The sequence below is a fragment of the Oryctolagus cuniculus genome, chromosome 6 (assembly GCF_051225735.1).
Source record: "Oryctolagus cuniculus isolate XC-2025 breed Fujian yellow rabbit chromosome 6, ASM5122573v1, whole genome shotgun sequence".
NCBI classification, from domain to species: Eukaryota; Metazoa; Chordata; class Mammalia; order Lagomorpha; family Leporidae; genus Oryctolagus; species Oryctolagus cuniculus.
Window position 1 is genome coordinate 155,917,705 of NC_142872.1, and position 17,797 is coordinate 155,935,501.

Consider the following 17,797-nt stretch of genomic DNA (forward strand, 5'->3'; position numbering starts at 1 on the left):
GGTCCTGACTCCAGGGAGCTGCTGGCCTTTGGGTGGCCTCCGCCAGGACGGACTCACACACTGTCTCCTGTTGTTTTCGGGGCTGGTTCCCAGACGTTGGGCAAGCTCTTTTCAAAGTGGGTCCGGGTTCTTCCTGAGAGCTTTGGAGGCTGGTTCCAGAACAGCCTGGCCCAGTGCAAGGTTCTGCTGCCACTGGCAGCTGTGCAGCTCTGTGCTCCTGCCCTGGTCCCTGGACCACAGAATTCACAGTAACTCTAATAGAACTACGGTGAAGATCCTGAAAGCTAAACTGAACGCGCTCAGAGGTGCACCTGGCTATGCTGAGGCCATGTGGTGCTGGCGTTGTTAATAACAGTGTTAGTCTTTCTGAAGGAAGCTGTGGAGGCTTTCTCCAGGTACAGAGGACTTAATTTCCCCTTAATTCCCCCGCCCCCCACCCGTTTCCCTGTCTGTGAGATGAGAGGGGTAGGTTAGAAGACTCGGGTCTCCCCAGCTGCACCGCTCAGGGGATTACGGGCAGGGGACCAGGGCTGGCCGCAGAGCAGGCTCTTTCGAAGTCTGGTTCTGATGGCCACTCCCAGCACCTCCCAGGACAGAAGTACAGCTCTTCTGATTGACGGGGGGGAGGGGGTGGCTTTCGGTACAACATGGCTGTGTGTGGGAGCGTGTGTGGTGCACATGCACTGTGTCTGTGCCCCCTGGACAGCATGCTCTTCTATTGTGGCCCCAGTAAAGATGTTTCCTTGCCTTGGAAGGAGGTCCTGGCAGAACCCACCTCAAGAGCTCAGCCTCCAGGAGGTCCTCGCTTGGGGTCAGCACAGGAGGCGGGGCAGGGGCGCGCTTTGTGGCCAGGGGGTGTGTGGAGACACCTCTTCTGCCTGTGGCTGCTTCTGTGCAGGTCTCCCTGCTCTGGCCTGCCCCAAAGCAGATGGGACACATCCTGACAGCGGTGTTACCTTAGCGGCTTGCCCAGGTACAAGTCGGGACCGCAGGACCCAGGGACAGCCTGACACCAGTTAATGGGCACCTGCAACAGTAGATCCCCAGTCGTGGTCTCTCTCTGCCCTGGGCTGCCTGGTAGTCTGACTTCCGGCCCCCGCCCCACCCTGCCAAATGCCCCCCGGAGAAATCTCCCTCCTCAGCCCAGCTCACGCCTGGAAGGGCAGCAGCCGAGTGCCTTGTCATCCTGCGATCCTGCCAAATGGGCCTCCCTTCCCCCTCTTCCATCTTGCTCAGACCTAAAGCTGGGCTCCTTCTTGGCACCTCTCACTTCCACCTCTCACTCTGCTGGGGAAGCCTGTCAGTTCCACCTTCTGAACACCTCCCCAGTCTGGTCCCTGTCCCGACACCCAACACAACACCCTGTGGAGATGTCCTGCCCGCATCACCGGAACCGCCTCACTGCCGCCTCTGTCCTTGGCTTGGCAGCTGCAGTAACCCCTTCAAACACATCACGTCAGGTCACTGCTTCACTGACGCCTCCGCAGTGGCTGCCAGGCTCCGACCTGTCACCCTTCTCTGCTCCCTGCTCTCCTAAGACACTGCTAACACTCCATCCCTCCCTCAGCCTTGGCTGGAGTTAACTCTCGCGTGTGCACTACCACCCACCCAGCACCTTTCGCTCCATTAACTTCCACACTTAGCATCTCCCAAGGCCTATACAATCTAGTGATCATGTTGGGGCACTGGGAATACAGCATGCAGGGAACAGACATGGCCTGTTCTTATGGAACTGACAACGTGGAGCAAGGCAGATATTAAGGAAAAAAAAAATATATGTACTCACTGTTAATTCCAACTGCAAGGAGCTACAAAGGAGACCCCTAGTCCCAGAAGGGGTCATAGGAAGACAGGGCATCCCAAGAGCTCACCACACCCTAGGACTCCACTCCCACCAAGCAAACTGATCAAGCAGCACTGCTTCCCTGGGGAGGGGGCTGGGTGCACTGGAAGCCCAGGGAGAGGAAGCAGCACAGCCAAGACCTCCCGGAGGCAACAGATGCCCCAGAAAGCTACCTCTTCCCTCGGTCTTTGCGGTCCCAGGACACAGGCCACATATGGCTTGACAGATACTCACTAAACATGTCTTGATATAAAGACTCGTGAACACACTCATGTTTGAAACAGTTGTTGCTGGTTTTAGTTTCTAATATGCAGTTAATCCTCTGCCCATTTGGAAAACTGTGGTCAGGGCAGTTCCAGAACCTCTTTAAAAGGCATCATTACAATCACAGAGCACGGTCCAGTAACCCCATCGGGTGAGGGAAGTATTTAGGACCACTAAGTCCACTGATGACTCTGGGCCAGGGGTGGGGAATGTGCAGTCCACAGGCCGGTGCGAAATCATTTTATCTGGCCACTGCAGGAGGCACTTGAAATTCAGGAAATCCACAGCAGGCTAATTTTGAAGGAATTTTGTATGGCTCACGAATGATGTTACAAATATCAAATGGCAGCAATACCTGGAATAGGCTACCTTGCATTGGTTTTATGTAGTGAAGCGTCACAGAAATCAGAATGAGACAAACATCGATCATTTCTGTCCCCCGGATATGCAGGGGAGGTTATGCACAGTGAGGCACAGTTCTTGGTGCCACACTTCAGAGGTTTATTTTGAATATTGTTTTATAAAGTCACACTAAGTTCAAGAGGGAGACCAGAATAAGTCCCACTACTGCCTTTGCAGGCAGTGCATACGATACAAACACATATGCTGGAGGTCACTTGCCTCAGGTATCTCACTTCTCTAGAGGGGTAGAGGGGGAAAAAGAGTTCCCAAGAAATGACTTGGATTGGGGTCACTGTCAGTGCACAGGTTTTTTTTTGGTTACACCTTTATGGCCATATCCTATCCTACAGATTTTTTCAATATGCTCTACAGGGATTACTGGTTTAAGACTCCTGGAGTGGTAGTTACTGAGGTCTCAAAGGGAACTGGAATGGCTGACATTTTAACTCAAAAAAGGACACAATTATCTTGAAACAAGCCTAAAATACTTGCAGCAATCTTAAAATAGGCAAGAAGGTTTTTTATCCCAAATCTTCAGAAAGTGAGAAAACCATGGGCTGACAAGCTCCACTCATCTACATGGAGGGCCGTGGTGAAAAACAAGAATGGGGGTTGGGTGGAAGGATGATGTAACCAACCATTCGGCGTCCTGGAGAGAGAGGCACAGGGACTGAGGGTTAAGATGAGTAGACACTGACCAGATGGCCTTTAGGGCTAAGAGTAGAAGAAGGCAGCTTGAAGTGGGAGGATTTCCCTACACCTACACTGGAGGGCCACCCCTCCCTCCAGTGGGCAGGACACTCGCTGAACACGGACCCTGGCCATTTTCCTGATAAGCCTGTGCCCTGAACTACCGACCTTCATTCCAAGGACAGAGATCAGATTGCACAGGTGAGAGGATGCCTACTTTCTCTCTTTGGGTGACCTGCAGGCAAGTGTTAGACCTGAGGCTGAACCCTCCCGTTGGCAGCAGAGATGGCTCCATTTATCAGGCTGTAGAACTGTGCTTCTATCTCATCAGTCAAATCAATCTGCTCCAAACAGGAAGAACAGGCAGGCCAGACAGGAAGTATTTTAGCCACTGACGACCATGTGGTCTCTGACACAATTCTGCTGTTGTAGTGCAAAAAATGCCATAAAAATATGTAAACAAACTGGATTGTGTTCCAATAAAATTTTATTTATGAACATCAATTAGAATTTCATATACTTTTCTCATGCCACAAAATATTCTTTTGTTCTCAACCTTTTAAAAAACCATTCATTATTCTTTTGATTTTTTTTTTTTCCAACCTGTTTTTCCAACCATTCTTAGCTCACAGGCTATACAAAAACAGATGGTGGGCCCATCAGCCCACAGACCAGCGTGCCAGCCCCTGGGCTGGAGCTGAGACTTTCCCACTTACTCTTCAACATGCAGATGCAGAACTATGTCAACTGTATTGGCCACAGCAATAGACTGCCTCTACTGCACCTGCGTCACTATTTTCCATCTGTATTTGCTCCACTCAAGCATTCACTTGGCACTGATTCCAACATGGGTACTGTGCAAGACCCTTCCTTGGGACACTGAAAGAAGTCAGGCATGGCTCTTCCCTTCCCGTCTCCACACACTATGCTTCTCTCAGAATCAGCAAAGACGCCCACAAGTACAGTGAAATGTCAGAGATGTTTCAGGAGATCCTTCTGGTAGATTCTTAGGGCTGCCATTAACAAATTACCACAAACTGAACAGTCTGAAGCAGAAATTTACTTCCACAATCTTGCAGGGCAGCAGTCTGGAACTGAGATTGTAGCAAGGTTGGTTCCTTCGGGGGCTCCAAGGGAGCAATTCCTGTGGCTCCTCGGCTGAAGACAGTGTCCGCATCTCTCCGTCCACCTTCACAGAGCCTTCCACTCTGGGTCCATTTTCCCTTCTTTTCTAAGGACGTGTCATTGCATTCAGGGCCCACCCTAATACAGGATTTCACCTGCAAACATCCTTTTCCCAAATAAGGTCCCTTTACAGATTCCTGGTGGACATAGCTTGTTTGAGGGCCCACTACTCAACCTGTTACAGGGACTCTCTGAAGAAGACGGTCAGCGTCATCCATGAAAGAGAAGCTGAAAGATGGGTTTACCAGACGGACATGAGGGAGGAAGAGCACATTGGGTTCAGTGACCTGCTGGACCAGAGTTCCAGAAGCAACAGTGCATGGACAATCTAGTGAGCAGTTGCGCCCAGCTGCAGACGAGGGTGTGCGGCGGGAGAATGGTGAGCAGGAGGAGCCTAAGGGGTCAGCAGGATTCCACCAGCAAGGCCGTGTGAGCCTTGGTGTGCTGCTACAAACCCAGAAGGACGTGACGCCAGCCTCTGGGATTCTCTGGCACGGCTAACCACTGAATTCTGTCACATCTCAGTCCTCTCCGTACACCACTGGCGTGGCTGCAGCAGACATCTGGAGCAGCTTGTTCTTAATCATGAAACTTGGATTTTAGGATCTTAAACTGAAAAACATGTTAGTTTTCTATCACCAGTGGGGTCATGGCCCTCACGTTTCACTTTTCTCCTAGGAGTTTCTCTTCTACTCACTCTCCTCCCAGTGTGTCAAGGGCTGCTCTTCCTTCCACACTCTGCCTCATGCTGCTAGGCTCTCACTCCTGCGAACCGAAAATCAAACAGAGTGTGGCTTTCCCTTTATTATTACATCCACATAATAGTAAATTAAGAAAAAGTCAAGTTAATGACAAGATCACTGATCTTATCACACTTAACAAAATCTTAAAATCAATGAAAACTATGTACACTGACAACAATTACGAAAAACACTATCAGTAAGACCCAGTTCTCCCCTAAAAGAAGGACAAATCAGGTAACATATACAAATTCCATAAAATATACACGGGGAAAACTTCAAAAGCCTAAAAACAAAACGTCAGTAAACCAACCACACTTAGAAAAATGAAAGCTGATTTTTATTTTATCATCAACAGCCATTCTTTAAACATGAACATGCATACGTAATATTCTACGCACACATCACAGTTTTTAACGTTAGTTAATAAAGGTTAAACACACAACATACATCCTTACAAAAAAAGTCAAAATGCAAAATTAAAACTTTAAACAAAAGTCTTACTAATTTAAAAAACGTTTGTGTTGAGTACCATTTGTACAACACAATTAATTTAAACATTTTCATTTTGGCTGCACATGAAAAAAGCGGCAGTAGAAAATAAAGTTGTTGAGGGCTTTTAAATAGCAGAATAGGCAGTTTTGCCATGCAGGAGAAGCAATATTAAATATTAGTTTTCAAAAAAAATCCACATTTAAAAATATTTAGTTCAAGTCACAGAATTTTTCTCAGTAGAGACCCCAATGCAATGCATAATTAGCTGCCTTAGATGGCCTTTTTGAAAGGACAATATCCCTTCAGAGTGTAACTTTACTGATTTTGGCACAGAAAAGAAGTCTTAAGAACAAGAACATGATTAAAAAAGAGGGAAGAGGAACAGAGGAAAGAAATAAAAGCAAGAATAAATGAGATAGTAATTGCAATCACTAAAAAACTGTGCATTCTCAGTCATTGCAGAACACTGTCTTCTGTCCACAGCAGGGCCCACTCCAGGACTGTTACTGCAGCATGGATTTAATTTGCTTGGAGGTAGTCTCATCATTCAAATGTTTTGTTGTGTACCTGAAAGAAAAGAGCAGCACTATGGAATTCTATCAGGTTTTATGATTATGGCAAGATGAGCAATAGGTCAGGGAAATCTCTCACAAAATTCTGTCTCTTCACTACAGCTTTAACCCAGTTCAGATTCCCATACCATAGATGCTGACCAGCCAACAGACAAGCTAACAGCTATTTCACTTAGTTACAACTTAAAATGTTAAACCCTCATTGTCATTAATTAGCTGTAACTTCTCACTCAGATGAAGTTAAGTGTTCTATCCCAGAGGTTGGCAAATCGTGGTCCATGAGCCAAATCCAATCCATCTCTTTTTACCACAGCCTGTGAGCTAAGCATATTTCTAGTTTTTACGTTTTGGATGGGTCAGGGGAAAAATTAAAAATGTGTCAAATTCAAATCTCAGTATTTCCATATGACATACCTTGCTGATTCATTTACACAGTAAACCTCAATGTTCGCATATAATTTGCCACACTGATTCATTTACATATTCCTGACAGTTATCTTCTTGCTATGACAGCAAATGACAGAGTAGCTGTGACAGAAGTCACATGGCTCACACAGACTAAAATATTTGCTTACCCTGGGCCCTTTACAGCGAATTGCACCACCTCTGTTCTGTTCTGTATATAAGACAGCAGAACTACCACAACCGTCACATCCCTCAATCTGGCACTTAGAGAATACCTTAATTCTGAGTGTTCCTTATCTCCAAGTAGGTGTGTTTTACTATGATCATGCAAACTCAAATTAAGAATCCAAAGAAGAATTAGTAATTATGACAACATTCACCATGGGATTCCTTTAAACAGCAGAAACCAACAGGCAAACCTACTTAGTGTCAGACACTGTTCCAGAAGTTTACCATCCTGCGGAGGGAGAAAAGTACAAGCAGTAGTAGCCAAGAAGACTTGCTCATGTAGACATCACAGATCGCTAGTAAGGAGGCTGACAATTTCAAGTGCAGTGAAAGCCAATAGAGGACATTAAGTAGAAGGTGATGGGATTTCAATCCACTGGTTCACTCCCCAAATGACAGCAACAAAGTCAGGGCTAGGCCAGGCACGAGCTAGAAACCTGGAACTCAATCTAGGTCTCCAATGTGGTTGGGCAGGGACCCACAAACTAGAGCCATCACCTGCTGCCTACCAATGTGCACGTACCTTAGCAGGAAGCTGGATGGGTAGCAGAACCCAAAACTGATATGGGATGGGGGCATCCCAAGAGGGGTCTTAACTGCAGCACCAAAAGCCTACGCCTCATTTCTGTTTTGAAAGGATCATTCTACGGAACAGGAGGAGCAGCAGGGGGACCAGACAAGGGCCTGATACTGAGGACCGCAGGGGAAATGATCAAGGCTTTGGCCAGATTAGAAGCAATGGAAAAAAATGCTTAAATGTGGGAGCTTTTTGGAAATAATCCATTGGTTTGGTTTACAAGAGTTTCACATATAACATTAAGAACTGTAGACTTCTAAGCAGGTACACAAGACAGTTTCAAGGTTTAAGCTCAACTCTTGTTAAGTTCATTTCAAATCCATTTAAAAATCAAAGAAAGCATCTGCAATCAAGAACATCTTTGGAGAGGTAGAAAGACACACACGGTAATTGTGTACTAATATACTCTCTACAATATTACTTCAAGTCAATTCCAAACCATTCTCATATATGAAAGAGACGCTAGCATGACTGGCACCTAACAAGTGCTCAATCAATACTTGGGGTAGGAAGACAAGTGATGTTGCTAGAATGGAAAGAAAAGCCCACACAAGATCACTGACATTAACTGGGACACGATTTAGCAAACATTTAGCCTGCTTTATACAGAGTAAAAATATCACAATCCTGGAGCCAGTGTGCATCCCTATGGGTGCAGATTTGAGTCTTGGCTACTCTACTTCCAATCCAGTTCCTTAATAATGTGCCAAGGAAAAGCAGAAGATGGCCCTTGCACCCACGTGGGAGATCTGGATAAAGTTCCCAGTTCCTGGCTCTTGGCTTCGGCCTGGCCCAGTCCTGGCCACTGCAGTCATCTGTGGAGTCAACAAACAAATGGAAGATCTGTCTCTCCTTCTCTGTTAACTCTTTCAAATAAATAAATAAATCTTTAAAAATGTCACTAAACTCGCGAGGTACTGTGAGCTTCTGAATTTTGAGTGTTTGCCTCTCTCCACATGACACAAGCAGTCTCTTCCTCTGTAGGTGTGATCTTAGCTCCCCGCAGTTTTCAGACCCATCACGGGCAGCTAACAAACAGGCATATGATGTCATTTCATTTTTTGTCAAGTCAAGGTTAGTAATATCAAATGTGTGTGAAAATAATATGGAGATATCAAGTATTATCTCCTTTTGTGCACTAAAGCAGTCCTTTTTCCAAGTACATATAGCTCTTCTACTGAAGAAAAGCAACTATTATTTACTTCTACTCTTAAATTTAAAGACAATTATGTAGCACTGAACATGAACTCCCCTCTCTAGCTCTCCTTCGCTTTTTTTTTTTAAGATTTATTTATTTGAAATTCAAGAGTCAGAGAGAGAGAGAGAGAGAAAGAGAGAGAGAAAGAGAGAGAGAGAGGTGTCTTCCATCCACTGGTTCACTCCCCAATTGGCCTCAATGGCTGGAGCAGTGCTGATCCAAAGCCAGGAGCTTCTTCCAGGTCTTCCACGCATGTGCAGGCGCACAAGGACTTGGGCCATCTTTTACAGCTTTCCCAGGCAATTAGCAGAGAGCTGGATCAGAAGTGGAGCAGCCAAGACATGAACCGGTACCCATATGGGATGCCAGCACTGCAAGGCGGTGGATTTACCCACTACGCGACAGTGTTGGCCCCTCTCTTTTCCTCTTATTAAAGGCATTTTGTCCCATTTCTCTGATTGTAAATCACAGACACAACTTTTTGCTTTCTCAGCATAGTGTTAGTTGGAGGTACTATATATATAATTACGACAGAAAATCATTCAAAACAAAGCATATGTGTGTGTCTGTGTATGTGGTTACACCTCCAGTTTAAATGTTTTGGTCAACACTTCTGCAAATGGTAAGCTCCATTTTGTAAAGGTCTAAGTCACAACACTTACATATTTTGGGGCTATAATGCATTCTTGGGGCCGGCGCTGTGGGGCAGAGCCAGAATCCCATATGGCCGCCAGTTCATGTTCTGGCTGTTCCTTTTCCAATCACTTTCTCTGCTAATGGCCTGGGAAAGCAGTTGAAAATGACCCAAGTGGCCGGTGCCATGGCTCAATAGGCTAATCCTCTGCCTGTGGCGCCAGCACACTGGGTTCTAGTCCCAGTCAGGGTGCCGGATTCTGTCCCGGTTGCCCCTCTTCCAGGCCAGCTCTCTGCTGTGGCCAGGGAGTGCATTGGAGGATGGCCGAAGGGCTTGGGCCCTGCACCCCATGGGAGACCAGGAGAAGCACTTGGCTCCTGGCTTCGGATCAGCACGGTGCACTGGCCACAGCGTGCCGGCCGCAGCAGCCATTGGAGGGTGAACCAACGGTAAAGGAAGACCTTCCTCCCTATTTCTCTCTCTCACTGTCCACTCTGCCTGCCAAAAAAAAAAAAAAAAAAAAAAAAAAAAAAAGACCTAAGTGCTTGGGCCCCTGTACCTGCATGGGAGAAATGTGCCCAGACAGGCCCAGTTCTGGCCATTGCAGCCATTTGGAGAGTGAACCAGTGGATGGAAGATCTTTCTCTCTGTCTCTCCCTCTCTGTCTGTAAGTCTACCTCTCAAGTGAAAAAAATAAAATAAAATGCCTTATTAACATTACCTGTGTGCTCTGCGTGAAGCATATGAAAGGTGAGGCTCACATGAAGCAGTGAGTGAAGGTGCCTGAGCTCAAACTGAGACCTAGTGAAGAGGCTACGCGCTCTGGACATGGCTGCCTGCATTAGTAATAATGCCACCCTCAAGTGTATCACATGATAAACCTAACACTTAATGAGAGCATGGGGTTTTCAGAATGAAATCCTGGATTTGAAACTACATCCCAACAGTTACTAGGTACATACTCTTTAATTTCTCAGAGCTGAGGGAACTTTTGAGTCTATACAGTGGAGACACTATTACTATCCCATTCCCACCAATCACAAACAGCTCACAGCTGTGGTGATGACAGGGCTAGGAAACACTGCCAACTAAAACCACTGCTAGATAAGCACCCAGGTGTAAGGGTTAACCTTACAAAACTTCCCAGGTACAAGAATGAATACCAGACACTATGGACAAAACAGCTCAAGAGTTACATCTAGATCAAAATTTTGTTTTCTAATTTCAGTCATCTATTTGGAAAGAAAAATGTCACAGAACTGACAGGTAGCACTTGCCTCCACGGCATTTTTCTCCCCCTTTCCTCAAATGCAGATCACAGGGGGGCAGGGGGAGCTTTGCCACCATCTTTCACCAGCCCTGACTGCCCTCCTTTGCCCTAACCTAATGCTAAATAAAAAGAGTAATTACCCCTAAAGTCTAAAAAACATTACTAGGTTCACAGCTTTACACTGATCTCATAGGCATACTTTCTCCATGGTAAAGAAGTAAAACTAAAACCTCCTGCACCGGAATTACCTCTAAGTTCAAACAGAAGGCTTCCTGCCACTGGCTGGCTTTGAAGAAAAATCAGACTGACTGAGACACAGGGGCGTCCAGAAAGTTACTGAGGAGGTAAGACTCACATCACCTAAAGTATTGAAAACTCAATGTTTGCATTGTAAAGACCAGGCTTATATTTCAAACAGTCTGACATTATTAGGATTTTTGAGTTCCTTAATATATCTAATGTTCCATTTAGAATAGACTTCTCTTATTTTAGCTGTCATGGCTATAGGATGCCTTTCATATTCTCAGTAACATCATCTGATGGTTTCACTCTGCTGAAATGACAGCCAACATTTTGCTTTTTCATGTGTTCATACAATTTTTGTATTTAAAACCAAAGTAATCAAGCAATGGGAAACTGACTTTCCTTTCAGGGAAATTATTTCACAAGTTAAATTTCTGTGGCCAAAATGTAAGGAAGTACTGAGAGTTTCATTTAAAAATACTCTAGCATTCTTAGGATCTTCTGTAACTAAAGTAAGAGAAAGCTGAGAAAAGACATCATCTAATGACTATTTCCATTGTAAGAAATACAGAAAAAAATAACACAGGCTGTATCTGCAATTATACTCTACTCAGGGAAAAGAACTGGTTCTAAAAAACCTGTATGGAATTATTTTATAAAAATGTAACTAGCACATAGGGCTATGATCAGCCATACAACACAGGAAAGAACTCCAGATGGCTCAACACAGTGAGATTATATGAATTTCTTTTTCTTTAAAATTTCCTGTGTTTTCTCAAGTTTATTTACAGTTAGCATGTATTACTTTTATTTAAAAAAAAAAATAAGTAATCTCTGCTTCAAGAGGAGAAAAAAGTAAAAGCCAAATCTTCAACCAAGACACAAAACTGCTGTTCTCATGTGGATACATACATTTCTCATCATAAAATCCTACAACCGCTACTGGATAAATACACCAATCAGCAAAATCAGACCTGCATATTTCTAGCTTGAATATTTATCTGCATTTCCTTTGTGGTATTTCCATGTTGAAGAATCTTTTTTTTTTTTTTACATATACATAAGCCAAGTATTTTCCTGACAGATACACACCTGAGAGCATTTAGAAGACCTTCTACACTGTTGGGAGGCTGGTCCTTAAGAACTTTGATACAACCTTTCATCTGAGGATAAAAGAAAACAGAACAAATCACCCAGTTTTCAATAACATTCATTTTCATTAAAGTAAAATAAACTTAAATCAGCACCACAACTATGGACTACAGAGTTCACACTCTAGAAAGGGCAAATTAATTATTCTTAGAACAGAAAAAAACTATGTGAGCGTTATCATTTTCAGTTTGTCAATGAAATGAAACTTTTAAAGAAACAAATAAATCAAACTAAAGTACCACTCACACAACCAAAAACAAAGGGTTTGTTTAGGGAAGACTTCCTGAAAAGTGTTAAGTAGCCATTTCAAGGACAGAATGGATATGTGTAGTGAAGATCCAAGGAGGATGCAGGCAGAAAAAATCTCACGACAAAAACATGCAGGTTCTCAAAGCAGAGGACTGACAAGAGTTTGTCGAGGCTGGAACAGGATTACAGGGAGCCCTGAATGCTGGGACGGCTCATCTGGAGCTGACGGCAGGAAGCAGGGACCAGCTACAGCTAGTAAGAAAGGGAACAGGGGCCAGTGTTGTGACATGGAGGTTAAGCCTCTGCCCGAGACACCAGCATCCCATACGGGCACTGGTTTAAGTCCTGGGTGCTCCACTTCTGATCCAAAAGCAGTGAAGGATGACCCAAGTACTTGGGTCCTTCCCATCTATGTGAAAGATCCAAATGAAACTCCTGGCTTCCACCTGGCCTAGCCCCAGCCATGTGGCCATTTGGGCAGTTAACCAGTAAACGGAATCTCTCTCTCTCTTTCCCTCTCTCTCTGTAACTCTGCCTTTCAAGTAAATAAATACACCTGAAAGGAAGGGAGGGAGGGAAGGAGGAAACAACTGGTGAAGAGGACATGCGGGGAAGACCCCTCCCATTATCACAAGCACAGTGCAGTAGGAAGAACACAGGCTGCAGAAGCCAGGCGTGGCTTCTACTCCTCCCACTCCACTCACCAGCAATTCTATCTTAATTACCTAAACTTTAGTTGTTCTGATAGGAAAGGGGAGGTAACACCTACATTTCCACAAAGTAGTTTCCAGTCATGTTCAGGAGAAAAATACAAGACATTTCAGTAAACACACACAGGAAATACCTATTTTCTTTGGATGTGCATGGCAGCAAGACTAGCATCATCAATCAAGATCCAAACTGCTGCCAGCCTGAACTAGCTGTGAAAGGGAAACCAGGAGACAATTTTCTTCAAATGCTGGTTAGAGCACTGATGAACTGGATGTGAGAAGGTGAGGGAAGAAACTTCAAAACTACTCTATCTCTAATATAAACTTTATTATAGAGACAAGGAATGTAGAAACTTGGCTACAGTCACGAATTATGACAACAGGGTAGGGGAAAGAAAACACATCAAGTCATAGTTTGTTCCCTGGAGTCTCGGTATTCACATACATGTTTTTAAATAAATCTGCTCTTGGAAAGGCCCTTTGGCCAAAGGAATTAAAAGACTTGATTAGAAAAAGGGATTTTTTAAAAAAAATATTTATTTATTTTGAAAGGAAGAGTTACAGAGAGGGAAAGGCAGTTGTGGAGAGAAAGAACTCTTTCATCCACTGATTAACAGCCCAGTGGCTGCAATGGCCAAGGCTGGCCAGGCCAAAGCCAGAAGCCAGGAGCTTCAACCAGGTCTGCCATGTGGGTACAGGGACCCAAGCAGTCAGGCCATCTTCTACTGCTTTCCCAGGTGCATTAGCAAGCAGCTGGATAGAAAGTGGAGCAGTCAGGACTGAAACTGGAACCCATATGGGAAGCCCGCGCTGCAGGCACTGGTTTAACCTGTTATGCGTCAACGCCAGCCCCAGGGAACTTCTTGTATCTTATGACCTATATGTACTGCCAAATAAGTAAAGCAACTCTCCCCTCTCCCCCACCCCCTGCCAAAGTGCTCTAAAGACAACGGTCGCTCTTCAGTCATCCACACCACCTGCAAACAGGCTGCAAGAAACCTGGCAAAAGAGCAATGCAGGTCACAGGCCACCACTTACCACAAACTACAAATGGGAGCTCTGTAAAGAGTCCAGCGCGCTGGCTTTCTTTAAATAAAATAAAAACTTATGGTGTCCAACGTACGGAAATTGCTTGCAACTATTAAAATAACATACAACTTACATCAATTTTGGAGGTTTTGGCAAATGCTCCCACTGGATGCACATGGTCATAGAGGATGATAACACCCACCATTACTCTCAAGCAGAAGGACACTGTTTCTTCATTTGTAAACCTGCTTCTGTATTCCCTGGAGGGCAGAAAAGACTCTAAATAAGGCATAGCACAAAACTCTTCAGACAGCAGATTCCACCTTCACATGATACTGACTTACCCCTTCCATCTCTGTAATGGATGTGACCATGATGAGAAGGTGCTGGATGGAGAGGTGACACCCCATACCACAATCTCTCTGCACCTAACTTGGTGTAATACCCCTCCTGCTTGACTGCAAGCAACCAGTTCAGAGTGCTCACAAGTGGTTCTGGGAAGAAGTCTGAGGATAGCTACTACACAAAGGCTGTTACCATCAAATGATGAAAAAGCCATGGGTCTGCCAGAGCTGGTAGGTTTGCTCTTTAGGGGCTAATCTAATTTAACCATCACTGTGTTACTGGAAATGAATTTTACTGAAATTCTATCACACTCTTCTCTGTTTTGGGAAAAGGAGAACATGACTTGTTCCTCTACAGAAGGCAGTGTGACACAGTAGGCAGGAAGAGTCTGGAACTGGGATGAAGACACCCAGGCCTGTGGGAGAGGTTGGCCCCAGCTGCATAAGTTCCTTCAGTCTCAGGATCTTGCTCTCCCAAGTGAGGAGGAGAGTGTTGCCCTCCTACTTCATAAGGTTTCCAAACAGATGATGTGTGTAATAAGGCTTTGGGGGAAAAAAAGTACAGGAAAACAAAAGTTGTCAGTAAAAACCAGTTATCCTTCAAGAATCCAGAGGGATTCTCTCTGCCTGCTGACAGGAAAATCCAACCAGAACACATTGTGGTATACAAGGCAAAGGCCTGAGAAACGGAAACTCAGAGGGGAATTAAGTTTGTGGAACAACAGACTAATACCAACTCTGGGAGAGAAAGGGATAAACAGAAAAATAACTCTAGCCCTCAGGCAAAAAGGCAAGTTCTTTACTAAGAAGGTACAAAGAAGGTGAGAAGCATAGCCAAGGAGCTTTAATTTAAAGCATTTCCTCTCCCCATTCTGCTCCCCAAAAATCAAGGTCTCTGTTCTGAAGAATCCTATTTAGTCCAATTCATTTGAGGGACCTGAAGACCGGCTCTACTTTATACTTAACCAGAAGATACATCAACCTTACGAATTATTTAAATTTGTTCATATACTAATACTTGATGCTTCAGATATACTTAGTTTCTACCTTCCAAGACGGACATGTTCTTATTTGGACACGTTTTGAAATAGCGGTTATCTCAACAGTGTTGTCAAAGGGAAAAAGATTAGTTAATACTCACGGTGTTTCAAGCATGACTCTGCAAACACTAGCCATGGTGCTTAGACAATCTGTGGTGTTTTCTATTGGTAAATTTTTATTCTGTAAGTACAAGGAGAATAAAAAGTAAAAGTGATGTTACTAACTTATATATCATTTAAAACCAGCATACCATGAAAAATAAGTAACTTTAAAATCTAGCTCCTACTCCTGATTTTCTAAAGAATGCAACAGATCCTCAGCACTGTTCTGAGCTCTGGGGAGACAGCTGAACACCGCAGCCAAGGCCCTGCTCTCCCCAGAGGCACTGCCACGCCAGCTGGTGAGAACCACCCCAGCCATGCAGACAGGAGCCAGAGGTGCACAGCTTCAGAGGCCATGTGGTATCTGAGCTTTATCCTATGGGGACCAGGGGGTCACTGGAAATGCAGTAAGCAGAAGAGGGAGGCAATGTGGTTTACGTTTTAAGATTACCTGGCAGATCTATGCAGAAAGGATTACACAGGCAAGAATGGAAGAATTAATACTTGGAACCCAAATGTGCTAAGTCGGTTGGGAGGGCAGAGGTCTGGATCTGGACAGGCAGTAAGCGAAGGGTTCAGTTTTCAGATTCATGATATATTTTGGAGGGAAAGCCAGTAAGACAGTTTGGTGGAGCAGATGTAGGGATTGAGCAAAGACAGGAATTTAACATGGTATCTTCCATGTTTCTGCTTGCAGAAAGGAAAGAATGGAGGAAAGGCATGGAGGATAGATGACCAAGAGTTTGGTTTGGCCAGGTTACTGCTGCAGTGTCAACTGCACCACCAGAGAGAAACTGCAAATAGGCAGGGAGGTGTGGATATGTGGGTGGGAGGTGTGGACATGTGGGTGGCAGGCAAAGGCCAGAGCTCTGGTGTGCATCTGGGAGTCTGCCAGCCTGATGGCATTTACAGTCCTGTGACGTGCTGAAAGCATCCTGTCTGCAACAGGTGGAAGAGAACAGCTGGGTAGGAAGGCTTACCTCTGAGACAAATTTTGTCGTGGCATCACTTAAGGTTTTCAGCATTGGGGTTGCCTCAGCATAAAACAAAGACATTCGATTTGCCAATTCATTATTTACTTCATTTTCTCCTTCTGCCTGTGTGGACAGTGAGAACACTTGCTATTAGTTCATAAATTATTAAATCTGTGACACTTATGAAAGGATCAAGGCAGGATGTCAATTTACCTCATTAACGCTTGTTAAATTAATCTAAAAACACTCTTGACAAAATTTCATTCTGACCCTTGTGTGCATATTTTTTTTTCTTTAAAAGTAAAATGATAACAAATGATATTAGACAATTTTTTAAAAAAGATTAGTCTCTGTAAAAATACTTCAAATGCTATTAAGGAATTAAATAAAACCTGATAGACCATGTATTAAATACAAGACTGTTCTAAATGCTGTGGAGTTCAGAAAGATGTTTCTCAAGCTGGATCCTGTCTTCCACTATGAACATCCAAGTATTCACACAGCATCCTCAATGGTAGGCTGAAAGACAATGATGACAGAGGAGGTGCTAAAAGAAAGATTACATTAAAAGAAACTAGGAAGGACCAGAAGAGGCAGCTGTTGCAAGTGACCAAGTTAATCCTTCCTGAAGAGGGGAAGAGCGTGCTGTCCAATGACTCAGTAAAGTGCAGTAACAATGCTAAGAGTATTAACAGCATACTCAGTATAGTAAGAGGCAGCAACCAGTGAAACACAAAGCTGGGGCCAGATTGCAGAACGTCTTTAATACTAGCTTAAGTTCCACTTCTTCTTTCATTTGGTGTGGGGTGAGAAGAAATTACAATTAAGTCAAATTTCTGAAGAAAATGAACTGATGGGGCAGATTTTTACCAAAAGGAACAGGAATAAGGCTCCCAAGCGGAGCAGAAGTAGGAAAAGGTGGAAGAACGGGAGAGAGGAGACTCAGCAGAGAGATTTCACTTGAAAAACTACTGCCTTTCTCTGTAATTACTGAGGATGAGAGAGAATAAAGATGACTTCAATGTTTATGGCCTTGGCTGATGGCAAGGATGGCTGTGGTAGATGACTGGCTGTTTTGCTTTCATTCTACTTTACATGGTGGGTATTAAGAGGATAGATGAGGCCGGCACCATGGTTCAATAGGCTAATCCTCCGCCTGCGGCGCCGGCACACCGGGTTCTAGTCCCAGTCGGGGCGCCAGATTCTGTCCTGGTTGCCCCTCTTCCAGGCCAGCTCTCTGCTGTGGCCCTGGAGTGCAGTGGAGGATGGCCCAAGTACTTGGGCCCTGCACCCCATGAGAGACCAGGAGAAGCACCTGGCTCCTGGCTTCGGATCAGTGCAGTGTGCAGGCCGCAGTGGCCATTGAGGGGTGAACCAATGGCAAAAGGTCACCAATGGCAAAAGGAAGACCTTTCTCTCTGTCTCTCTGTCTACTCTGCCTGTCCAAAAAA

At 44.6% G+C, this 17,797-nt stretch overlaps 1 protein-coding gene across 35 annotated transcripts in view; it reads right to left on the reverse strand.

Moving 5' to 3' along the window:
- Positions 1–5,442: 5,442 nt before the first annotated feature.
- Positions 5,443–17,797, reverse strand: part of CYRIB (CYFIP related Rac1 interactor B) — a 166,856-nt gene continuing 154,501 nt past the window's right edge. For 34 of the 35 annotated variants that reach the window (XM_070075487.2, XM_070075485.2, XM_070075490.2 and 31 more), the window contains 5 exons: positions 16,353–16,469; positions 15,372–15,451; positions 14,020–14,146; positions 11,839–11,909; positions 5,443–6,186 (listed from right to left, as the gene is read on the reverse strand). In XM_070075487.2, coding sequence (XP_069931588.1) covers positions 6,123–6,186; positions 11,839–11,909; positions 14,020–14,146; positions 15,372–15,451; positions 16,353–16,469 — 459 coding nt within the window. In that variant the 3' untranslated portion in view covers positions 5,443–6,122. Of the gene's footprint in view, positions 6,187–7,019; positions 7,054–11,838; positions 11,910–14,019; positions 14,147–15,371; positions 15,452–16,352; positions 16,470–17,797 lie in introns of all 35 variants that reach the window. The other variant, XM_089335691.1, reaches the window with a different exon arrangement.